This window comes from Labrus mixtus, chromosome 24, assembly GCF_963584025.1.
Source record: "Labrus mixtus chromosome 24, fLabMix1.1, whole genome shotgun sequence".
NCBI classification, from domain to species: domain Eukaryota; kingdom Metazoa; phylum Chordata; class Actinopteri; order Labriformes; family Labridae; genus Labrus; species Labrus mixtus.
The window spans coordinates 4,793,586-4,819,060 of record NC_083635.1 but is presented as its reverse complement, the minus strand read 5'-3'; the positions used below and the strand labels follow the sequence as shown (position 1 = coordinate 4,819,060).

The following is a 25,475-nucleotide window of genomic DNA, read 5'->3' as shown; positions in this document are numbered from 1 at the left end:
ATAAATCATTTTGGGATGAGCTGGATTAAACTGAATCTTAAACTCTTTGAGTTTTATGTGACGTTGTTTCCTTTAATCTCCTGACACTTTTCATCCATGTGTATTACTTCAACTGAAGTCTCTCCCCCGACTCTGGAGCCCCTCTAAATCAACTCCTCCAAGGTGTTTCCACTGGAGCCTAACGAGCTGCACAGCTGACAGTGAAGCTGATGATGAAGAGACGAAGAAAAGAAACTCACCAAACCTTTGGCGTTAAAAAATCATGACTCCAAACTGCTGGAAAAAAAAAACACCCACATGTCTTTAATGTAACTGATTTGTATTGCTTTAATGTTTTTTTTTCTCCTTAGGAACAGGTAAGCCATGACAATATAATGTAAATGAGAAGCGCAAACAAAATCGGAGACCCTTTTTTTTTTTTTGTACATCCATGTCGAAGCACATTCATACAACCAGTCCCCTCATGTGCACAGCGTCTCTTCCACAGCGGTGACGCTTGGCACAGAGCAAATCCAGGATTTCATTCAGAGATGTTTTCAAAAACGTCTTCAGACTGATCGTCTCTCTCGTGCGCTCGACCTGTTTTGCTCTGAATTCGCGGCCACCGCGCACGCCTCCGTCCGTTGACGCTGCCCGTTGTGATAATGCGACAATGAAGTCTTGTTAAGAAATAAAAACAAATAAATAAGAATAAATAAATCGCGGCTTTTCGAAACAGGGTCAGAGAAGACACCTTTTGGCAGACACACACACAAAAATAAAATTGCTGCAGCAGTGGAGCTTTAAGCGTCACGGTGAGACGCGTCCAACTTCGTTAACCTTTTTTTTTTTTTTAACGTTAATATAAGTGCTTTGTTCACACACTTCCAATTGTGAGGGCACAGCAGGCCTGTTTCCGGACATAAATAAAAGACAAAACAAGTCACCTGCAGATGAATGTCAATCTAAAGGCCCCTTGTTACTTTTTACCACAAAAAAAAAAAAAACGGTAGATTTCCGTAAATTTGGCTGCAAAAGCTGCGTGTGCGTCACACACACACAAAATGGAACATAAAAAAGCGACATGCAGCCAGTCAGCATAGATGTTAAGTGTTTGAATCTTTGGCAAAATGATAAAAGGAACTGTCATGGGTGCATACAGCTGTTTTCATATTGCATTTGAGGGTGTTTTTATTGTTTTTTCTTCCCTTTTTTTGGCTAAAATCGTCTTCTTGACCTTTTAAATGTCTACCAGCTACGGCGCACTTTTGTCCTCGTCTACGAGCGCCACTCTGCGCTGGAGGGAAAATGCGTCAGTCCATGCAAGTCTTCTATCTCATTCATGCCCTACCTCGTTCAAAGAGAACGCAAAGAGGAAAATCAAAAAAAATGACGAGCTGAGAAACAAAACAAACATATACATGTACAAAGTAATGTACACCATATATTCAAACACATTTCAAAATCGTCAGACTTTGAAATCATTAGCCAAAATAAGTCTATATTTTTTTCTCGACCCATTTTAGGTAATCTTCTTTATCTAGACTGTACAATATATGTATATATGAGTAATCATGAGGGACCAAAGCAACAAAAATAAATACTTTTTCGCTATGTCACCTTTCAAAGTAGTATATCTATGTACATTTATATCAAGATCAATTTGTCCTTAGCTTATTGTGATGCTCGAGCGTGTTCAGAAGCAGGCGTTTGCGCACAGTGTGGAAACATTACGTTTTCTTTTTTGCCCTAACAGAATCTAAATGGAACTGTCGACGACACCGTGAGATGAAGAAGGAACAGAAAGTGGGGACTGTCTTTGATACAGTGAAAGGTAACCCTGGCTCCAATGGACCAAAACCAAAAAAGAGAAAAAAAGAAAGAAAGCATCTCACCGTCAAGGGACTACTTCAACAATGGGTTCGTCTACTTCGTCTTCTTCGTTTCTCAACGTACAAAAAATGTTTCGATTTCATGCAGTCTGTCGACAAGTCGTGCAACTTCACTGTACTTGTCTAAAGGTTTTTTGTTTTTTTTTAAGAGTTGTTTCTTTTTTTTTTAGCACAAAGCGTAGAATGTTTTCAGTGAATGTGGTGATGGACGGTGGGAGAGAGAGAGAGGGAGAGAGGGAGGGGGGGGGGTGCAAGATTTGGGGACAACAACATGCATAAAGAAGACAGTGCATAGGTCCAGAGTGGGGTCGCCCCCTGGTGGTTTCCAGTGTGTTTCAACAGACTGCAAGCAGTTGGTGATGGGAGTCGAAAGAAGGGGGGGGGGGGAGGGGGAGAGAGGGGCGAGGGTCCAAGCCTGAGTGAGTGGCGCCATCTTGTGGACAAAGTCTTTGATTGCAGTCGAAACGTCCTCCATTATTTGAGAGATTTCAGGCTTGGACCGATGCAAAGTGCGCTGACCTTTTTTTTGTAGCGTGGCATGTTTCTTTTTTTTTTTAAAGTTTCAAAGTCTGGTCTGCTGTGCGCAGTTTTTAAATCAGTCTTTGTTTCACTGCAGAGCCCTTTCCAAACACACAACAGACCCGGAGATGACCACTCGAAAGGTTTCACAATGATTTTTTTCTTTTTTTTTTTCTCTGTGTGGAAGGTAGAAGAACCGAGCTTAAAGATCAAGCTAACATGCATAAGGTCTTCAGATTCTGTTTTGCTAAAAGCCGTCAAGGCCAACTTTTTTTTTCCTGAAGATGAGTTCAAGAACGTCTTTTTTTTTTTTTTTTTTTAAATCTTTGTTTTGTCGACACTTCTTCTTTCAAAAGAGGAAATCAAAATGGCTTCATAGCTACATCATTCTTGCACTTGTGTTGCAACTACCTTTGGTAAATCAATCGACAAAAACGACAACAGAAAACCCTGAAACGTAGTCCTAACGTGTTCCCGCCTGCACTTAGCTTCCCCTCCATAAGTCTTTAGCTAGCTTTTTTTCATCCTCTGGTACAGGTCACCCTGTGAGTTCAGTTTCTCCCTTCACTCGCCTCCATGTTTGTCACGTCCGCAGCTCCACGCAGCACATCCTCTAGCGCTTTGTTTCCGCGTCAAATCTTTCCCAAAAAGTCGAGACAAACCAGCAAGGCAGAGAGACAAAAAAGGGAGAGAGAGAGAGAGAAAAGAAGGGAAAAACAGGAAACAGAAAAAAGAAGGACATCATCGTGTCCTGGCGGAGAGGACACCAACGAACGACGATGGGAGATTTCAACAATGGCCACCGCCATCTGCACGTTCAGTGGGAGGGGGTTTCACCGCTTCATCATTTTGGAGATGAAGCTGACGATGGCGGAGGCGGGCTGATCGGGGTCCAGCTCTGCAAACAGGTGGCTCACATTGTCTGTTGTGCTTCCTTGTTTCCTCGCCACAAATCCAAAAAGCCTGGTGGGATGAGGAAGAACAGAAACCCCTGTAGTCAGCACTTTTTATTCATCAGTGTCGAAGTTCAATGAGATACATTTATCCCCTTGTTTCTGATAAATTACAACCATAAAGTTTCTTAACTCACCTCACGGAGCCTCCTCCTTCTTTCCCCCATCTAAGGAGAGAACACCAGATAAGTCAAGATGAAGCAAAACAATCAAAAAGAAGCTTTCTCTGTAGTTAGTTTGCTATTCAGACAAGAAGAAGAGTCTCACTTTCTGTCCTGGGGGTCGGTGTCACAGTAGGTCACTGTGTTGAGGGGGTAGTGTCGCCTGAAGAAAAGTCTGAAACAGACAACATAGAGAGTGAAGTAACTGATCATCAGGACACTTTATCTACAGCCTTTACTTTTAGTATGCGGTGCCAAAGTGTCTTCTCTAAGATGACCACTAGGGGTCGCCAAAGTAGGATTTCAGATAAAGAATCTCAATTTGAAAACCATTGAGAGTCAGAATGGTGACGTTTGAATACGCATGGGTGTATGAAGTCTTCATTCAAAGCATGTCAACTCTATGGACGAGGATTAATGCCAGACACGAGTAATCAATAAAGAGAGGCGGAAGACTTTTTTGTTCATTATGCACTCAAATTGAAACACAATTTGGAAAATGAAGTCAAGATTTCTCAAATTCTATTTCAGTTTTATTCTCGACATTTCGACTTTTTTTTCAAAATGTATCATGAAAAAACAAAACGTCCTCCTCTCATTATCGATTGCTCATGTCTGGCCCTAGTCCTCCTCTGTTTAATACAAGATATTAGACATTAGATATATATGTTTGGATTGATGAGATAAAGATCAAATCCTAATCATTTCCAGTTACAAATGAACAATAGCAGAATCTGAAAAATGAACACTAACTCAGTGTTAACATCTCATTCTGTTAGAGAGTGTAAACCTCGGTTAAATAAAGGAGAACAAAGTGTTTGTTTGTTTGTCTGCCTGTGTGAACTCACTTCCTCTGGCTGTCGGTGAGCGTGATGCCCTGCGAGGACACTTTGAAGTGGACGGTGGTGGCGGCAGGCAGCGGGTTGGTGGACAGAGTCTGAGTGATCGCCTTGGCGACGGCCTGAGGCCCCGTGAGAGACTCCATGTCCACAGAGTTGATGTAAAGGACGCTGCACGCTACGAGGAGACAAAAAAAAAAAAACAACGTCGGGGGTTAACGTGATCAGACAGCGGAGGGAACAGACGTGCACACAGGTCGATGGAAGGCGACGGAAGGTGCAGTGAAAAGAAGACGAGCGGTGATTTGTCATGCAGTGCAGGATCAACTCCACATACAGGATCTCTACAACAAGCCGTAAAGAGGAGATGTTTCACGTGCAGAGACTTCATTTACAGTTGATATCAGATGTGATTAAAAAATGTCAAAATGACTTGATGAAAGCATTTCTTTATTTCCATGAGTGAGCAGGCATCACAGCATCCACATGCAGTCAATCCAGTATTTACCATGAGCATCCTCAGGGACTTTCTGCACTGTAAAGATAAGGGTGACAAAGTGTGAGCGCTTTGTTTCATAGTCATCTTCATACCAGCAGCTGTGGAAGTGACTCGTGAATAATCAGGACTACTTCGTTTTGAATTATCTCGGATTTCTTTTGAATCTTTGTTGTTTGTTTTGAGAGTTACATCTGGAAGGAGCATTTGTAAAATGCTGTGTGAAAAAACCGAAACAAAGATGATTGAAGTCAAAAAAGGCCCGATGTCGAGGACCGGCTCGCGGCTCTGCTCTCACTGTGAGTGTGTGAGACCAAAACATCAAACATGTCAGACTATCATAAGACCGGTCTGGAGCCTCGGTCAGGCTAAATCGTACACTGTACCCTCTGAGTGTTTGTCTTCACTGTTTCTGTGCCGTCATTTATCTCCCTCCTCCTCCGCTTCGCTTTGTTGTCATTGCTTCATTGACTCTTCCAACAACAAAGAGGAGTCTGCTTAAATCACTTGTGGAGTTGCAGTTCAGTTGAATTTATTTCGTTTACCTGCTCCCTGTTTCAGAAAGTCAACCACCGGATCCGTGGGCGTTGCAAGTTCCAGCGCCTCTTCATTCGGGTCTGAGAGGGACACGGTAGAATCAAATAATATGATCGAAAACTACAAAACGAGCAGCTTCAGCCGTTGATAATAACATCGCAACTGAGACTGACCTTTGGCGGGGATCATCAGCTTACAGGGCAGAGCGAGAGGAGTCATGGAGTGTTGGTACACCAGAGCAGAAAGACAACCTGCAAAAAAAAAACATCAAAACAAATGTTAAACTTGATCTTTTAATAACAACTTAAGAGGCAAACCACACGAGGAAAACAGCTTTCAACTCACCGAAGTAGGGCTCGTTAGGACAGCCCTTCAGCCGCACGCCTTTAGCGCTCGTCTCGATGAGGAAGTGCCTCACCAGCTCGTTCGTCATGTCTCCAGCTAGAAAAGAGTTCAGACAACGTGAGGAAGAGCTCAGAGTTTGAAATGAGGCCGTGACGCAGAGAGAGTCTTTACCTTTCTTGTTCTGTTGGATGGTCGGCGGCGGGCAGGCCACCTTCATGGCGAGGCCGTAGGCTCCGCGGAAGGAGTGGCTGTCCCTGATGATGAACGCGCCGGGCTCCCTGTCCTTCAGCAGGTTGATGGCTGAAAATAAAGAGACCATAAGCAGAGGAGGAGGAAGACGAGTCAGGATTAAATAAAACAGGATTAAGCGTGCTGTAAAGATTTTTATTTTGCTCCTTCATTATTTACTGATAAATGATGTCCCCCTCACCTTGCTCTCTGGTGATGTCCGGCTTGTACCAGTACTTGGACGTGTCCTGGACGAACTTCACGTTCATCTTGATGTCTGGATATCCATCTGTTTGGACAAAAAAAGACAAGAAAAACTGTAGAGGAGAAAAAAAAACATCTGGAAGCTTTCATCTCCTTCGATCTTTCCCGCGTCTCACCGTAAATGGACTTTGAGACGTCGGGCAGCGTGTGTGCGCCAGTCAGGTTAGGCGTGCTCCCTCCGCTCGCAGGCGTGGGCGTCAGATTTTTGTTGTCCGTCCTCTCCGCGTCCCCGCTGGACATGTGTCTCTTCTCCGGGAGCTGCGGGGAGACGGGGAAGGCGGGCGTGGCCGGCGGTTGCGCGCTCCCCAGGCGGGACGCAGCTCCCATCTCGTCGGGCGTGCCGTGGCCGCCCGGGGCCATCCGGCGACCCATCAGAGGGCTCGGAGGCACGCCGGCGGCTGCCACGGCTGCCACTTTCCGGCCAATCAGAGGGCTGGATGGGACGCCGCCTGCAGAAGGAGAAGGGTGTCTGGCCAATGAGGGGCTGGCTTGGCCCAGTCGTCTCTGGAGGGCGGGGCTTGGCGGAGTGTTGGTGGCCACAGTGCGATGCAGGGTGTTGGGGCTGCCGGGGACGGTGTGGACGCCCATGATGTTGACCTGGGAGCCTTCAGGGGAGGCGGGTCTGTGAGGGTGGGAGGGGGCGGGGCTATTGGAGGAACCCATCCTTCTTCTGTAGACAGACGAGGCAAAAACACACACACAAAAAAATGTTTATCGTTTGTTTTTCCGGACAACTTCTAAATAGACGACAAATATTGCGTTTCCATGACGACTTACCCATCAACACCATGGACGGGGCTGCTGGAGGAGAGAGGAGCGTTGAACGGCTGCACCCTGGAGTCCCCGAAATTACGATTTTCTGAGGATCACAAAACACAAAGACACACATTGAGACCCTTAGTGACAAAAGACTTTTCTATTTCTCCAAAAACCAAACGGGATGACTTAAGATATTTTTGAAACAAACATTGTTCGGCAGGCTGGGATGCAAAAACTGAAAAGGAAAAGGCTGCAGGAATGCCCACTGAAGGCAGAACAAACGAACAAAAATGTTCAATCAAGGACAGGAGACTGTTTTGTTCTGGTGTTTGGTGTGTGCGCAGAGACGTTGCCATAGAAACGCCCTTACCTTCATCTCCATCATTAGATTCAGAGTCTGACAGCAAGAAAAAACAAAAGAGAAAAAGCAGCAGAGGAAGAGAATGAAAGGATGTGTGGAAGAGGAGGAAAGACAGAAGGAGAAACTTTGAGTGCAAAGAAGCCAGAACAGGAGGGGTGAGCTTTAGCTGTTTGCATTGAGTGCCCACTAGAGGGCAGCAGACACCAACAATGAAGCCACTTTCTGCAGCAAACGCCACAGAGCTGCAGTGTTTAGGTGTCAGGTATTTGTAATACGTTTGTTGCAGCGTTTTTATAAAAGCTGTTTGACATCCACACGGACAGAAAATGTCCAAGAATTCTAATTTTGACAGATTTATCCAAAATGCATCTTCAGAAATGTTGGGTTATCCACGAAGGTAATTCATGCTTGTTAAGATGCTTCAATCAAGTGAAAAGGTTGCCGTCTTCCTGAAGCTTCATGCGGTATATTTAACTTTACAATGACATTAATTAACTGATGTGAAATAAACATGTATTCATGTGTCTGAACTGACCTGATCCATCGTGCTGGTGAGGCTTCAGTCCCAGCGCTGACAGAGGAGTCTTAGCCAAGCCGGGAGGAGAGCGAGCTGAAGAGAACGAGAAAAGGGAAATGTTCACGTTAGAACTAAACCTAAACAAAAGAAAAAGAATGAGATGAGAACCGTAAAAAAAACAAAAACAAGCCATGCAAGGATGTAAAATAACTGATGTGAGACTCAATGCTTCTGAAGCATCGATGTAATGCTGCATGAAAATGCATTCCATGATTCGGGGAGATTAAACAGTCCTCAAGCGGACTACCAGCATGATGCTGCTTCTCCTCTATGTTTTTAAAGCTTAGTATAAGATGAAGAGGAAATCAGAGGTCAGAGGTCAGACGATTAAATGTGTCTCTAGCCCCCTGTGCTAATAAACGGCACTAGAGTGATTTCTTCCAGCCTTCATAGCTGGAACAGTTTGCCTGTTAAAACTTGCTTGATCAGCTAAAAGCATCAGGATAAAACAGGAAGCTGCACAAGAGTTTCTGATACTTTCATATTAAAACACATCCGCTTTTTACTCCTGTAAGACCCTGACATGTTTGATGTCCTCATATGAGTATCAATCCTCACCTAGGATTACAAAACCCCTTACAAGCTAATATGTCAGGCTCACTAAGATGCTCTTCTACAGCTACAAACGAGCCAATGAGCATTCATCTGGAACACATGGTGTGTAGTCGAGTATGAGAATGTTGGGGGAGATGTGTGGCATGAGGCCGTTTAAACAATGACGGGGTCCAGACTTGAGGTTAAGAGGATGGAGTTGTGTCAATGTAACTATTGCCAGGGATGAAAGCTGTCCAAAAAAACCTGAAGAGAGATTTCCAAAATGAGATGACAAGAGTTTTAACTTCCTCCTGTTTTCATGCTCGAGGTGAATCTCAACACACGGACGCAGACTTTCAAAGACTCTAGTGAGAGATGTTCGTCATTTTGGAAATCTTTTGGAATCTTCAACGTGCAAAGTGATCCAATTCTCCTCATGACATGGATTCAGGATCTATTCCCTCTTAACGTGGTATGGAGAGATGTGAGGGGGGGTTATTATGAATGTTCGGTGCCACAGAGCAGAGTCTTACTGCAACAGCCGTGCGTTCACATCTGACTGCAGGGGGAAAAAGAGGGCTGGCTGTCTGGCTGTACAAAGTGTCTTTAAACTCTGAGTGTAGATGTGTTCGATATATTGAGGAGGTTTTGGGCTCTGTGTGTCCTGCAGACCTGACAACATGTGTTTCTTCAAACATCTGTCATGCTACGAAAGCTTTGCATCGTCTTTTAAATACGAAGTCAAGAGCGTGAGTTTGTCGTATGCTGAGGATCGGCAGGTGGCAGATAATTCATTTACGTAAAAAAAGAAATAGGAATTGATTTTCAGCGAAAAACCGTAAAACAAGACTTTTCATAAAGAAGCAGAGCAAACTGGTGTGTTTGGCATATAATGAATTGAAAATACAACATATATATATATAAAGTACATATACACTTCCCCTTCCCTCTTCCTGCTTTGCATTCGTCTTCACTGGGTTTGCTTCCAGTGGAAACACCTGTCACTATGATTTGCACACACCTGCTCCGTGCTGTGTTTGCAGTCAAGTCATGCAACATGTCCCTTCTCCCTGAAACAAATGTGAACATTTGTTTGTGCTGCATCAGTTAGTCATTTGGCTTTACATGTGTCACTAAGGCTTAAAGAGAGACTACACTCTTGGACCCTATGTGAGGGGATATTTAGATGAGCCTGGAAACTGCGAACCTGACTCCAACCCTGCAGTGTAACATTTAGAACGATTTTCAGGAGGAGTAATGTGCAGGACTACTTCTTGGCTTGGTGCAATGACTTTCTGGAAGACTCTGGCTGTGTTGGAAACGGCCTACTACATACTACTGTCGAACGTAGTATGCAGAATGTACTGTAGTATGACTGCCAGTCGCTGGTTATTTTTGCAGTACGCCAGGCCGCAGCTCAACCGGTTTCTGGTCTTTGAATGTGAACGTGAACAACAGTCCAGCTAACGGAAAACGTCGCTGCAGTGTTTCATCCACTTACAGTGGTTTCTTTGTGTGGTTTGGTCTGATTGTGATTATTTCCCCCGTTGCTGTCCTTCATTTCAATCTCTGACCTGGCGCTTTGCATTGTGGGAAACAGTACGCGAGGGAGACTGGTGCATACTGTAGATGTTTCTGGAATCAGTACAACATCCAGGTAGTTTTGGCATACGGCACTGTGGCCAAATCTGTACGCACTACGAGTATAGTAGGGGGTTTCGAAGTGTCATCGTGCTAAGCTAAGCTAAGCTAACAAGCGACTAGTTGAAAAGATGTAGAAACATTGTATTCTTCTTATTCTTGGCATACCCTGAATACTCCAGTTTGTAAAACTATTCTTAAAAGTAAAACTCCTCTGAAGACGACTGAGGCATTCACTTAGATATCAAATGAACATCAATCATCCACTGAAATCATAAATCACTCCTCCCATGTCGTTGCTGATCTTCATGAAAATGTTAAGATCTCGGGTTTCAAACAAAGCAGGAGAGAACATGTTTGTTGTGATTTCTTGCAGCTGACGGCCCATCCTATGCAAATGCGCTGTGGGACGACCAACAAACAGGGTCGCGGCGGGCTTCAGGACTCGCAGTCTTTTCAGACACACACAGAGATGGATCAGAGGTTCACTTTCGTCCTCCTCCTGCTGAGCCTGTTTTCAGCGTTTGGCAAATACGTGTTCATCGATGAGAAAAAGACCTGGAATGAAGCTCAGGATTTCTGTCGGCAGTATCACACAGAGCTCGCTCCTGTCAGCAGTGATCACGACATGAAGCTCCTGGGTGACCTCTTCCCCTATAACAACTACGTAATTCCCTTCTGGTTCGGACTGAAGAGGAACCACACCGACAAAAAGAAGTGGAAGTGGTCCGGAGCCGGGGAGGTGTCCAAATTCTTCTGGGATTACGGTCAGCCCGAGTACACATTCAGTCTACCTTCAGAGGACAGTGGCTTGATGCTGCGATATAAATGGCACGATGCACCTTCATCGCATTACGGCCCATTCTTCTGCTACAAAGTGTTTGTGGTGAGGGAGAGGAAGACGTGGGTGGAGGCTCTGGATTACTGCAGGGAGCATCACAAAGACCTGGCTAGTGTTGCCTCAGAGGCAGAGATGACGCTGATCTGGGGAGAGTTAGACAAAAACGAAACTTCGGCCCACGTCTGGATCGGACTGCGCTTCTTCCCAGGAAGGCTGTGGCTGTGGACGGACGGGCAGCCGACGGACTACCAGGCCTGGAACAGAGAGGAGAAACCCGCCTGTCCCAGAGTGGAGCTGGAGTGTGCGGCGTTGAAGATGAGGGAGGAGATGCGGGGTGGTAACAGCACAAACTCCACTCTGGGTGCGAATGCTTCAATGTCATTTCGTCCAGAAATCATGGCGGTAAATGTTCCCATGCAAAGTGATGCTGCTGAAAGTGTTGAAGAAAAAGTATGGGAGGCTCATGACTGTGAGGAAAAACTATACTTTGTTTGCTACTGACGAGTTCAAACTGACACCATTCTTCAGATGGTATTCTTCCATTTGAAAGTGAGATGCTTGTAGTTTGTGTTTAGTGGTTTGACTGAATATAAAGTTAAAAATGTGTTGAATCAGTTTGACTATTCTTTTGGAAGGTTCATTTTTGGCCTTTATTTTTAGAGATAGGTCAGTGGATAGAATCAGAAATCAGAGAGAGAGAGAGTGGGGAACGACACGCAGGAAAGGAGCCACAGGTCAGTTCTGAACCAGAGTCGCCCCCCCCAGAAAAAAACAGTACTTTTTGTTAGTATTAGTCATGTGCCCTCACAGATTCTACTTTATCATTTTGTTTCCAGAGTGAATATATGTTTGTGTGCTGTGCTTTACCATTGTGATTCTACTCTACAAATAAACTACTTCACATCCAGCGACAGGCGTGTGTGTTTCATAAAAACACGCTGTAATGAAAAAAAGAAGAAGTGTTCTCTTGCTTTTCCTCCAAATAAATCCATCCAATCACTGAATTGGTGTCAAAAGGACGTGTCTTTGATGTCAATGTCTTTCACAAGCATTAGCTAACAGGCTAGATGCATAATAAAGGAGGATTTGTTTATCCTAGTCGGACAGGATAAACAAAGACTACAGCAACAACAATGCACCGTGCTCCTCTTGCTGATGAATCTTTCTTCTGTGCATGTTGACATGTTTGAGGGATTTCTCGATTGGAAATGTTTAAACTCTGGCTGGTTTCTCCCTAGTTGCCTTCCTTAGCTGAAGCTACATTTTGAACAACTCAAAAAAAAGACAAAACAAACATATAATTTGAGGTCAGAAATCAGTGTGAAGAGGATTTTAGAGCGCCCCCTGTCTGCAGGCAGACGGAACCTACACATGTTGAAGTAAGGAGTCTGTGGCGACACGGGGAAGCTGGGGGTCTGTGGGGAAATCTCACCACCACCTCTATTGATTGGGCTGTTGGCAAACCGGTCCGCTTCGTCGTCCTCGAACGCTTCTCGGTAACTGTGCATGGGCCCCTGGAGGAGATGAAGAGGGGACAGGTAAGTGAAGAATCAAACACATGTGGACAGAATCACTCCACATGGACAAAACCAGACACTGTGTCCACCCTTTTACTTGAGAAAATGAACTGTACACTGACCTACACACATTTTGATTTAAAAGTCCATGATTCTAAAAAAACGTACCTCTCTTGGTCTTCCTCCTGGGTTAAGTGCCAGGTTGTGGGCGAAATCCGGTGAATCCACTGGTGGCGTGCTGCTCTGGTATTGTCCCTCACTGGTGGTCCGACGCCGACCCGTCTCCTGCGTCACTTCTGGGGTCATTCCCCTGGATCTAACACCTGAAAACATCCCAATAAATTCAGTGTATCTTCGGTTTTATTTCGTTTTTTAAACCACACATTTTCTTTTTTTCTTAAGACAATATGCACCTACATCAATGTTCCCAAAGTTTTTGTAAGTAAAGAAACTGAAACATCAACACCAGCCCCCTTCTCATCTTTTCATTTAATTAGCTGGTGCGTACGTTGCAATCTCCGCTTTTTAAAAGCTTAGCCTCCTCATATTCTAAATGTGCTTTAAGGGAGAGTTAGAAAGAGAAAGAAAAGGGAGCAAGAAAAGAGGTCGGTAAAGCAGCGTAGTGAAGGGGATACAAAGTGGTGAAACAGAGCAGAACTTGGAAATCATGAAAATTCATGGGGAAAGTAATCATACAAAGACTTCAGAGAAGTGGAAAAACATGGTTGTGAAGAAGAAAAGGTTTCTACAAATGCAGGAAAATAATGAAAAAGAAAATAAGAAATTAAAAGGGAAAGTAGGACAAACCAGAGAAGGAATAGGAGCGATGGCGGTCAGATTGCGGTGTCATGCTTTCACTGATGCCCCGGATACGAGCGTTGTACTCTGTTTCCAGGGGGAGGGCAGGACAGGGTGGAGGATGGAGGGCAGAGAGTGGAGGAAAGAAGGCGGAGGAGGAAGGTGAGGGAGGAAGCAATGGTGGGAAATGTGGTCCATACAGCAGGGTGATGGGGTCAACAGGAAAAGGAGAAAAAAAATCAGAACAGAAATGGATCTAATGAAATGAAACGAAAATGAAAAGATTTCCGTCAAATGGTGAAAGCATAAGAGAAATGGTTTAACTATGGATTTGATAGAGGAAGTCACAACTTTGTACCACTAGATGGCGCCTGGGAGCCTCCATATGGTTCCACATAAAGGTAAATCTGAATGCAGTCAATGCATGGAAGCTCAAGGCTTTGAACGCCTGGCTATTCTTACTCCCATCCTGTCTGCACTCTCACCACCTCACTTGATTTCAGCTGCAGAGCTAATTTTATGACTGCAGGTTATTCCTCTGGTATGGCACCTCAGGATGGTCTGTAACAGAACAGGGCCGAAAGCTGCACAGCTCACATGCATCTTGGTACTTTGGACTAAGAATGCTTCAAACTGAAGTTAAAACGTTACAAAATGAACCCTATTAATAGTTCAGTGTCCAAGTGTAGTCCAGGATGCATACATGTAGCAAGTATACACTGCAGTAGTACATGCAGATTACTGCAACTTCAGATCACCCTGCGACAATATACAAAAAGAGACATACGATGTAAAAGGAGATAAAATAGTAACTATAACAGAGACCATTACTTATCCCAAAATGTTGTCGGGTCTCTGCAGTTTGATATTCATGAAAATTATTAGAAAGCAATTGATACCAACGGAACATTTATGCTATGTTTTGCAAAATTCTCTGTAGTAAAGTATAAATAATTATTATAAATAAATTAAAAGATGCAAAAAAACTGCCTTGGTCCAATAAAATATGTTATGGAATATGTTGTCAATCCCATTATCATGGGAAATATTTAAGCTTAAGCTACAATATGTGTATTATTTTCTTGAGATAATTTTAATTATGTCCGATAATAAAGCATCAAATCTGGATAAAATCTGAGAAAAAGTCATTCAGTTTTTCTGTCACTCACGCTTCCCCTCCCACATTCACTCACTGAGTCATCATTCAGCCCCTTAGAAAGTCTTACCGGCAATACGGTGAGCCACCAAGCCCTCCAAGTTTAACGTCTCCTCCTCTGCATCTTGTTCTCTGGGCAAGGACGTAGAGGATGTATCCTTGGGCTGTGGGGTGAGTGTGGGGAGGGGAGAGGAAGAGGCACTGTAGCCTTGGTAAGGAGATGAACTCTGCAGGTCTGGAGAGTGGGAAACCCCACCACCTGGGAAAGAGTTCACAGGTTTTCCTTGCACCTGCTGGTTAAAATTAGAAGAGGGGTCCATTGGGTAGTTGTGGGCTGCTTGGCGTGTGTGGATGTACGGCTCGGGAGTGTGCGTCGGGGTGGTGTTCTGGTGTTGGTAGCCTGCGTTGGACCTCTGGGGAGAATACACTGGGGACTCCATGACAGGGCTCTGGTTGGACATTGTTGAGACTCTACCAGTTGACCGCAATGGCTGATTGAAGGAGTTATTAACAGACCCCGAGTTGTTGTAGCCGTGGATGGCAGAGTCCGCTTGGTACGAGGGTCTTGCAAGGGTTTGGGAGAAGGGCACCTGGGACGAACTGAGGCTGTTCTCCCCAGGAGGTGCACTGTTTGACTTTGACATGTGGGAGTTGATTGGGTCCAGGTCGAGCATTAGCATGTTGAGCGCCTCGATGGACTGCTCAATGTCCCGCTGTGAGGCTGGGAAGTGAGGCAAGCTGTGGGTTGACTGAAGAGGAGGGCCAAACGGATCATCTGGGAGGCTATACTGGTGCCAGTTAGTCAGGCCTCTTTGAACAGCCTCCCTGCTACTGGTACTCCGCTCTGGGGCCCTTGGCATCAGTTTAGCGTTGGTTTCAGGACTGCTCGCTGGTGGATTCCCAAAGGACTGAGAACGGTACATCCCTTCTCCGTTCTGGTAGTTGCTGTATCCCCCCTGTGGCGATGCAGAGTCCGCAGATCTGTCTTGCATCGCCGTTGGCGTTCGTACTCCATGCACAGGCATCTCGCTCAACTTTTCGCCAAGAACACCTCTCTCTAGGTAAGGCCCGTCGTTCTGCCTGCTACTTGGTGTCTGTGATTGGTAGTATAGATCCCCTGGTGTCGCCTGACCTTCAAGGGATGAAAGTGTGCCCAAGCTGTCCACACTGTTGCCCTCTTGGCTATTAGGTAGTTCGTCGTCAAGAATATCTGTCTCCCGTTCGTCTGTTACAGGGGCGCCAACTAGTCTTGTGTGGCCCCCATTGACATGCACTTGTGCTGGAACCAGGTGCCGGACACCTCCTCCTGGACTTGTAGACGTGGACAGGTAGGCTTGTCGTTGATGGGTCGGTGCTTCAAGGCCGCTCAGAAGCTGGTCAAGCTCTCTTTTCTCCTGCGGGCTGAGTGATGGGTGGGTGGCAGTCTGGTTGTTATGGTTCGCGGCACTCTGCAAGGACTGGCTGTGCTCGTCTGTACGATCAGTCTTGACGGATGCTGTCGAGTTTCCTGAGTCGCTGCTCACGGAAAGTGTGTGGTCGACTGCAGGGAGGGAGGGGTGACCTGTCACAGGAAGAGTGTGCTCAGTAGTTTGGAGGGGGTGGTTGGGGTTCTGTAACGGGTGCTCTGCATTTGTCAAGGCGTTTTCATGGACTGGGAGGCCATTGATGGTGACAACTCCCTCCAGGGAGTCTTTCTTGCGGACCCGTGCATATAGGCTTCCATCAAGTGGGCCTTGGGTGTGAATAACATCTAAAAGGGATGCAAAGACTAAAATTATGAAGGTAGTGCCATGCTCATGAAACAGTTTTTGAGACAGAAACAGTGTATCAAGTTTTCTACAATGGATTCTGTATAGTATTTATTTAAAAAAAAATTGAATACCCAGTCAGAATGTTAAAAATGTGATGCAAGTTCGCATTTCATTTTTTGATGGATAAGCTGAGTACCTAAGCCACTTAAGGTGATTTAAATTATCTCACCCTTGTGCACAAAGGGGTTTAATGAGATCTTATTAACATCATTCATCAAGTCACATTTACATGGAACAGTATCCCTCACACCACAAGCCCAGTGACCCCCCTCTGCACCCATCTTATTTTGACCCTGAGGTTCAGCCAGCAGCCCTGCCACCAGCAACACAGCCCTTCCAGAGCTATTAATAGCCAATTTGCAGGACTAAAGCCCCTGTCACGTTGCGTCAGTGCAGGCCCACATGGTCTGACGTGAACCAGGGAGGGTCCTGGCCAACTGGTCTGTGTGAGCCAAGACAAGAGCAGTAATGCCAGTTTGCCAATCCCAGAGCTGGACTGGGAGAGGACAAACTGTCTCCTCAAGTTGTTATCTGGCTGCTGACTCATGCTGGCAAAGTCAGACTGTTTGCTTACATGTTGCAGATTGAGTATTTTTTTTCTTAGTGCTTAGATTGGAAGGAGTAACATATATATATAAAACAGCATAAATCGTCTGCTCTTAGTAATAACCGTTTTTTGGTGATTTTGGTTTGTTGTTTTTTTTGTTGTAAAAATAAAAACAACATACCGGTACATGCGTCTATGAAGTCCAACAATCACACATCCAACAGTTCATTCTGTGGTAGCACTCATGCTTACAAGAAGAAAATAATACACCAATACTGTCTTCCAGTGTCCTGTATACATTTGCAAAGTGATACACGACGTATACATGACCATGGCGGGCTCCAAATTGAGCGTCCCTTGGGGACAGATGGTAAATCGCTCGAACGGCAGCTATTTCCAAACCCATGTCAACAGCACCTCACAAGCACAGTCGCAACAAGAATGGGAGGGCAGGCCAGGAAGTTGTAAACACAGTTTGTTTCTGTGGTTGTTTTTAATCACTACACAAAGTTTACATTAAAGTCAGTGGCAAGGTTTGGCATAACATTTGGTTTGGTGTTGGGTTTAATTTATTTTGGAATTAGACCTTTGATTAAAACATGGTTGTATAGAATTTTGAGGAGAAAATGTGTTTATTTGGAGGACAAAGAAGAAAAAAGCGTTCTTTGCTGAGTGCAATCATGCTTTGTAAACTGTCAACATACATTCAAAATTCTGTAAAATGTATGTAAGTATATTATTGAAAGTTAATGATTTTATTTGCTTCAAATAGCTATTTAATATATTTTCATAGTATCAAACTTAGTAGATAAATAAACCTTACCTGAACTCTAGATAAAAATGCCTGACTTCCTACTCCACCTTTCCCAAAAAACTCAAAAATAGATTCAATATTTTCTCTTGAGCCAGTTCCATTGAAATTGCAAAGAAAAATGTTGTCCACAGTTGAGTCTTTACATCAAGTGCGTTCAGTAGCCTCTGAGTGACTGAACTTTCTGTCTCTGGACTCCTCCCTCACTCTCTTATTCATGTCCTCTCATCACTCAACATGTGCTCTGTTGGAGCGAGTCGAGGCGGGGCTGTAGCACCGAAGCTGCCGAAAGGGTGAGCTGGCATCCTGTGATGATCTCTGACTGTTCCCGGCAGCGGGGGAGGGACTCCACCACTACCACCACTACCACATCGCAGCTGCCTGGGAAGCGATGTTGTTCTAAACAAACTACAACTCCCACAACTTCTGACTGCCCGGGACAAGAGCACCCATGCCTGGTGATGTCATCAGACGGAATCCCCCAACCAAGGATCACCACCCTTACCTGTAACTTCTGATCTACTGGTCTTAAAGTTCTGATTTATTGATGAAAAATATCCCTGAATTTTGTAACTTAAACCTTGGAAGTATGTAATTTACAGCTTTCATTTCACAATTCTTCCCACTGAACTCTGTTTGTCTTTGACTCTCTCACAAACTCCCTGACCTTTAACAGAATAGGGAATGCCCTTGTTCTAGCTCATAAAAGAGGATCTTTAAGTACCATGTGGCAAAACAACTCAAGTTCTCCATGGTGACACTTTTTCCAGCTGTTGGTTAACCCCGTTCCTGAGGTTAAATCTGGGGAGCAGATTTTTGACTTGTCATGGCTCAGAAACTCAATGAAAAACCAAAAAAAAAAACTTTTGGGTAGGAGGTTTTGTGCAGCTTTGTTTTAACGATTGTATTACCAAGAAATATTCTGATCCACTTTTGCTTTTTGTGTCTCAATTCTGTTCTTGTTTTTGGTGCTGTTATATCCATCCATCAAACCACCAACCAATCAGACCAACAAATACCATCTTTAGCTGATCTTGTTGTGTTGTGATCTTGATAATTTGTTCATTTATCTTATAAAAGCATATTCCTTAGAAACAAACTCCAATTCCACAAACTTTAACATATATATGACTATGTAGTATCCATAAGTTGCAAACAAAATATCCAAAATTATTCTCATTCTTCCAATAGCAAATTCCCAACTTGTGAAGTGGCTGCTATTTGTTGAGGTTCTGGTAATTGTATGCTAACAGGATAACGTGTAGACAGAAACGTCACAGCAGGGACTGACTCACAGTTCAAGTATGAATTTCTGAAATGACTCTCACCTCCTTAAACACCTAGCTATTTTCTCTCACTTCACTATCGGGTGGGGACAGATCTGCGAATTTGGTGCAATCCACTAAAGACTTAGTAAAGAGAAGAAGTGCCAAACAATGTAGGGCACGAGGAGAACTCACTAAACGAGCGCTGCAAGGTCACAACCTTTACATTTGCCCCACACGTATGGCATGTGCATAAGCCTGAAGACTCATGTTCTTCTGTGCATCACTACAGCTACATATACACATATTTTGTGTATGACGTCTGGGGTTGAATGAGTTTTTCTTTAAACTCAATGACGACAGGATGAGCCGCATGTCTGCACAAATCTGACGCGCAAAAGCTCTGTAGAATATACTGTAAAAAGCTCATACTTACTCTATTGCTTGTGCGCCTACATTACATTCATTACTGCACACCATATCGCTCAATTCTGATCCCCTCCAGAGAGTTTTCAATCTGTCCAAGGAGCCAGCGTCTCCTTTCTGAGATAGGTATAAATCTTGAGATAGGGAACATAAAATTTGACATTTCTCCCAAACAATCTCACTACAAAGTCCACACATCGTTGCCTGTATCACATTGTTTTGCTAAGATAGGGAAGATTTTAATTGAACATGGCAAAGAACTTCTTAAAGTAGCTTTAGAAATGGTTAATTTGACCATCTGTATTTCATGACGTCTGGGGAAAAAAAGAGTCTGCTGAGGAAGATTATGTAATACGATCAAAAGTTCCATTATGGCAATTGAGCTGATCTAAATATATGAATCATAATTATCGTTGATGGAGTTGTGACAACGACAAAATGGATGTCCTGGAAATGATTAAAGTGAATTTGGTTGTCTGAATTAAAAAGTTGACGTTCAGATGCCAACTGACAAGTCCTTGATGTCAGACCTCCCTTAAAAACATACAATCATCCTCAAAGGTCTTATAAATGGAGCATTATTATCAGGAAATTCTGGTATAATGGTATAATTGTGTAATTGCTGCCAGGAAGAAAGAAATTGGTTCAACAAGTTTCTGCTTTAAGAAAAAAACGTTTTTCATAACCCCTAAAATATGCAACAGTTACCACAGTTACTGGGCAGCAATACTGTAATACATTTCCTACATCCGATTTTGGATCGAATAGTAAATGCTGTACATATTTCAAGGAATGATCCAAGAATGACGACATACTAAATGGTTTTAATGAACCTGCATCATCTACCGTACAGTAACACCAATGTCAGAGATCTAGTGAGCTTAATTCTGAATGTCACAAACAAACAGCCCTCCATTTAAATAGAACAAATGGCTCCAGTAGACTTCAAATAAGATCGATTGAGTCACTACGGCTTGGCTAACAGAAATAGTTTACAACTTGTTATCTAAAAAATAAAATAAATGCAATATGCCATTTTTCCTGCTACAAAGGACAAAGCCAAGTTTAACTTTACTCATTTAAATGTTCAGTTAAGTAGAATTCTATGGGGCAATTTGCACATGAATACTAAAAGCATGTTGCTCCAGAGGGCTCTCTTAAACTTAAAATTGGATCCAAATTGGTGATTTAATTAAGCCTCTAAACATTCTCTTTCTTCAACTAATGTCACTCTCTCCCCCAACCTCTTATCCACACCTGTCAATTCTCTATATTCTCTCATGTGACAGGTGCTCTCCTCTCTTGTGAAAGTGCCTGAAGCATTGCTCATACAGTTGTACACACACAAAACCACACAGAGTCACACACCCACAGCACCTGCCTCTTGGCAGTAGTCTCTTAAGTGTTCACTTGAGTGCTCATTGCCATGTCGCAGGCTTGGAGGCCATTAAAAAGCCATTTAAACACCTGTGGCCAATGGTTTGTTAAAAATAGACAATGTGTTACCACCATTGTTATTGTTGTATAAAATGCACCAGCTGGGATGTGGATTATATGCATAGTTAGTACATTTGATATTAACAAACACGCTGATTGAGGGGGCACATTTGTCGACAAGCCTATAAAGAAGTGCGAACATGGTGGACACAGCAGCTGAATATGCATACATACTTCCTCAATTACTCCCTGGGTTCATGGTGTAAAAAATTGTTGTAGCTAAGGTCCAAATATAGGAAGTCAGAAGTGGGAATAACACTGATGAACAGGTTTAACCAACTATGTTACGCTTCATAATTTAAGTGATTTATTCTTTCTTAAGTGAACAAAAAACTCCCTGAGGAACTAAACTGCTCAAAATAACTCATGTAGATTTCCCCAGGATCCCTTAAGGAGTGCCTCAGGGCATTGTTCTAGGATCCGTTCACATTATCTAATATCTTTACCATTCCATATATCATTCTACACAGATGATACTGTCATATACATTATAGTAACTGTGCTACTACAAATAGATTTTTTAGAGCTGGAACCTATCGATCTTGAACTGGTATTAATTGAGGAATAAAAGTATTGCACATCATTACCACAACTAACTATTTTAAAAGTCTTTTGCTGGATTTTTCCTTTGGAATTACTTATAGGCTGCCTCAAAGCGTTTCAGTGGTGAGGAAAACTTAACGATGGGCTTGACTCTCTTATAGAAGACATGATGACCAAACCCTTTCTAACAAAATGCAGACACATGTAAATATAGAAACACACCTAGTGTTTATCCGCACGCTCCCATGGTGGGCCGCTTGCTCACTTCAGACAGAGGATCGCAAAGAGTGTTTTATTGGATATGGTATATGCTTTTATGTGATTATAAATACATATGCATACAGATTACTACAGTGAGACCTATTTAGCGACCTACATAGAAGGTAAACTTGTGCCAGAAAGGTCACAGAGGTTGAGCGAAGGTCAATGGGTTTGGGGAAACTGTTGTGCATGTGTGAGAATAGTTAAACTTGGAGGTTTGGAAAAATTATGCACCCTGATTTAAAGTGGGCCAAGAGGACAAAGATGTAAAGAACCATATTACTCCAACACTCATCCAAAGCAATGAGAAACCTCAACTAGGGGACCAGCGTGAAAGGGGATCACAGCAGAAACAAAGAGTTTGAAAAAAAATAACATCTCTAGTTTTGAACATGAACTGAACAATTACTTTGCAAGTGCAGAGAAAGAAATACAGTATGAATGTTCCTTGTTATGCTTCTTTTGTAGCAGTAGAATAAGGATATTGCATAACAGATTATCTAATCAAGTAACTTGTCTTTAAATGATCTTAAAGGTTCATTAATGTCTGGTATGTTAAAGAGCTTGAGAAGTTTACAGCGTGACGAAAGTAACTTTGTCTTTGATCTCAAGACCTCAACTGCCTCGCTCTTCATCACATGCCACAACATTTTCGAGTCAGTTGGTGACTCTTCCATGTGCAATTATACACAGTGACAAGCGGTGGCAAGCCAATGGCTGTCAGCAAGCCGTCGGGTATCTCGCAGCAGGATGTGACATTCACCTTCACAGCTTTCATATCTTCGTGACGACTGGCAGTCTGCATGCCAGCAGTGGGTGACTGGTTTGACTGACAACTGAATGACTTGTCTTAAAAATCTGTGAGTATGTGGGAGACACTGCAAAAATGTCCTTGTAAAGCTATTTGTTCTAGTATTGGCAGCCACTTTTTGTCACTGCTCTGGTTTGGGCTGTAGACAACACAGATATTTACATTAATTAATTATAATCGCTATGTTAAGGTCAAAATGGCCCATTGAGTTAGGGCCATTTTTTGCAGCAGATCATGAAAGATGATGTGACAGTCCATCAGGGAGAAAGGCGTCATGGTTTGTGTATCAGTGACTGGCACAAGGAAAACTGTCGCGGTTTTATATTTGCCATGTCTGCCTCTCAGTCCATCTATTACCTAGTGTCCAGCTGTCACAGTTTGAGGTAACGTGACGTGACCGTATCAGCGTCTGGCTCCACGATTCATTTCAGGGTGATGTCATCTATCCGCCTGTTTGTCATCTGAGTGACTGTCATAAAAAGCTATCCGACTGTCTGTCTGACATCCAGCTACACTCCACGTCTGATTCATGCCAACTCTTTCTGAGAGATGAAATGTAAGTTCAAGCGTAGATATAGAGTCTAGACTGGGTCGAGTTTTGGAGCTATTTTTGGTTAATTTAAACCAATATTTAAAGGCATAATGAGGTTAGGTGTTGTTGAAACTCATTCAATCATTCGTCTTTAGATAGAGCTACATTTTAGCATTTAAGAAATTGAAAGGTACCTAAAGTAGCGCTAAAGCCAAATGTTGTTAAGAGTGGAATAGTGTTTTATCCGAGACACTTAAGAATGAAGGTGGCACGATATACAGTGTCTACAACCAGTTTCACACTATTTCACGGCTGGACAGTGGGACGGTGGTAACATGTAATATTACAGCAAAGTCTAGGAAGAAGAAGACTGCAAGCTTGCAAATGTGCGTATAAATAGTGCCAGACATCTACAAAAGTCTGCTTTACAAGTTTTCTTTTCCAGAGATGGGGGAAGATTTAGACTTTTTAGAATGAACTTAAACATTCTCCTTGCTGCCATTTGTACAACTCAAGCCAAATTCAGAATATGTTTAAGAGCACTACCCTTTCCACTGGATTCACATTAGACGTGAGGCATGCTTTTAGCTACGCATGTCAATCTATAAAACCTCAAAATAAATCTGCCCAAAGTTCCTCTACTAACAAACTCAAATATCATGCACTTAAGTGGCATTTTAATCTTTACAATCTATATTTAAAAATCACATTTTCTGTCCGAGAAGCTGGATATTGGAACTTAATAAGTGTGCTTAAAGTAGCCCTGAAATATTACTTTAGTATCAATTCTACACTTTTACACTTTTTTTAACATTGTTTCAGAAATACAAAAAGAAGATTGACAGGATCCCGTCGGTGCCTGCAAGTCTGCCTCTGTACATCTGACTGTCTCCTAAATGGTCGGTGGGTTTTCTGTACATCTGTCCTTCCATGTGTCTTCCACTCGTGGGGATTAGTAGCTGTCATAAAACCACATCTGGCTTGTTGTTTACCTAGATCCTGTCTGTCATCTCTGTCCTACAATTCTTTAATCTACGTCTAGAAAAGGTAGAGAAATGACAAATGAAGCTGAATGAACTAAAAGCAATAAAATGCAAATGGGGTAAGACAATGAAGGCTGAGAGAAAGCCACATGGAGACATCTAAACAGACAGTAGGAGAAAGGAGGCATTAAGAGATGAGGAGCGGCTCAGCGGGGTTTCCAGGGCTGGGATTTGAACCTGCTGCTGCCGCTCACCATGCTGTCAGCGAGAGGTCTAACTAGAAGCATTATAGGCTCATGCAAGACACACACAGGGTGCTTTTAAAATACCTGAGTGATCTCCATTTCTGCAGACCAAAGACGTGCTTCACAATAATGGACTTTTTGTCGGCCATATTTAGTTTGGAAAGTTTTGAACATGTTTTTACAGCAACGGGAGCTGGACACGGAGAAATCTGGAAGCTGAGTTCAAAATTAGTTTCAACATTGTTTAACTTAGTGAAGAAATAATGTCATTAAAAGTGTCCTGAGCATCTATGTGGACTAAATGTGAAGTCATTTCTAACATAAATGTTACCTTTCAGTCGATCTTTGTACCAAAAGAAGCAATTTTTATCAAGTATATCTCCAATTTCCGCCAATAAAATGCACAAATAATCAACAAAACTGCTAAATAAAAACATTCTCTATTCAAATACTGTCTCCAGAGTAGTTTGAAATCTTGCAACGTATCCCCGTGCACCCTCTCTCCAGCTACCAACCATGCTCCCTGATAGTTTTGGTGTACCCAAAATTGCAGCCCGCTCATAAAATGTTCCGCACACAAATTGCTCTCTCCATGACTCATTTGGTTTCATATAGGTGCCAAACACTCAGGATGCAACCGTGTTGACATGGAAACGCAACAAACAGACAAACAAACTCTTAAGTCTGCACACGGACTTAACAAGAAATGGTATTCTTGTCATGAGATGTGGTTTTCGAGGGCAAAACCTGCATAATGTTGCAGGAAACCAATTGGTCCCTGCATCAATTACATAATAATTCTCATTTTCATGCTTTATTATATAATATTTGTTGCTAATTTGTTTTAAGAAGTTGCTAGTAGCAACCCAAAGGCCACAGGATACTACTTACCAACCAACGCTGTTAAGCCGCTTTACATTTTCTTGATATAACTTAATTCCCGGTCTTCTTTTTTCCTTTCTCCTTTGTTCACTATGAAGTAAAGTACTCTGGTGGTCTCTGCGTCCCTCTGCCTCTCAGTGTCTGTCTCTCTATCTCAGCCTCTCTGTCTGTCTCTGCCCAGATATTCCAGACATGTTTCAGGGCTCGGCCCCAGCCAAATATGGGAGTACAGGGCGGTAAACAAGGAAGGCAGCCTGTGCAGACACTGGGCCCTCTGCCCTACTGTAAACCACAAGCACAGCGACACGCACAAACACTTCTACAGAGGCGAGATGCTGCGTTATTCTTGTAAAAAATTCAACTAATCTTCAATTTGCCAAATATACTCTGTGTCCATGAACTAAGAAAAGTTAGTTCCATATGACCTTTCTTAACCGTTTTATTCTTAAAGCTGTATTGCAATA

At 43.2% G+C, this 25,475-nt stretch overlaps 1 protein-coding gene across 11 annotated transcripts in view; it reads right to left on the bottom strand.

Annotated features, from left to right (window-relative positions):
* Nucleotides 1-302: 302 nt before the first annotated feature.
* tns1a (tensin 1a) overlaps nucleotides 303-25,475 on the bottom strand; it is an 84,577-nt gene continuing 59,404 nt past the window's right edge. For 5 of the 11 annotated variants that reach the window (XM_061033042.1, XM_061033045.1, XM_061033043.1 and 2 more), the window contains 18 exons: nucleotides 14,468-16,147; nucleotides 13,251-13,328; nucleotides 12,612-12,766; nucleotides 12,296-12,440; nucleotides 7,869-7,943; nucleotides 7,343-7,369; nucleotides 6,991-7,072; nucleotides 6,330-6,883; nucleotides 6,152-6,238; nucleotides 5,893-6,021; nucleotides 5,722-5,817; nucleotides 5,550-5,627; nucleotides 5,385-5,456; nucleotides 4,852-4,878; nucleotides 4,353-4,521; nucleotides 3,611-3,679; nucleotides 3,481-3,510; nucleotides 303-3,353 (listed from right to left, as the gene is read on the bottom strand). In XM_061033042.1, the coding sequence (XP_060889025.1) occupies nucleotides 3,224-3,353; nucleotides 3,481-3,510; nucleotides 3,611-3,679; nucleotides 4,353-4,521; nucleotides 4,852-4,878; nucleotides 5,385-5,456; nucleotides 5,550-5,627; nucleotides 5,722-5,817; nucleotides 5,893-6,021; nucleotides 6,152-6,238; nucleotides 6,330-6,883; nucleotides 6,991-7,072; nucleotides 7,343-7,369; nucleotides 7,869-7,943; nucleotides 12,296-12,440; nucleotides 12,612-12,766; nucleotides 13,251-13,328; nucleotides 14,468-16,147 (3,683 nt within the window). In that variant the 3' untranslated portion in view covers nucleotides 303-3,223. The remainder of the gene's footprint in view (nucleotides 3,354-3,480; nucleotides 3,511-3,610; nucleotides 3,680-4,352; nucleotides 4,522-4,851; nucleotides 4,879-5,384; nucleotides 5,457-5,549; nucleotides 5,628-5,721; nucleotides 5,818-5,892; nucleotides 6,022-6,151; nucleotides 6,239-6,329; nucleotides 6,884-6,990; nucleotides 7,073-7,342; nucleotides 7,370-7,868; nucleotides 7,944-12,295; nucleotides 12,441-12,611; nucleotides 12,767-13,250; nucleotides 13,329-14,467; nucleotides 16,148-25,475) is intronic. The other 6 variants (XM_061033046.1, XM_061033048.1, XM_061033050.1 and 3 more) reach the window with 6 other exon arrangements.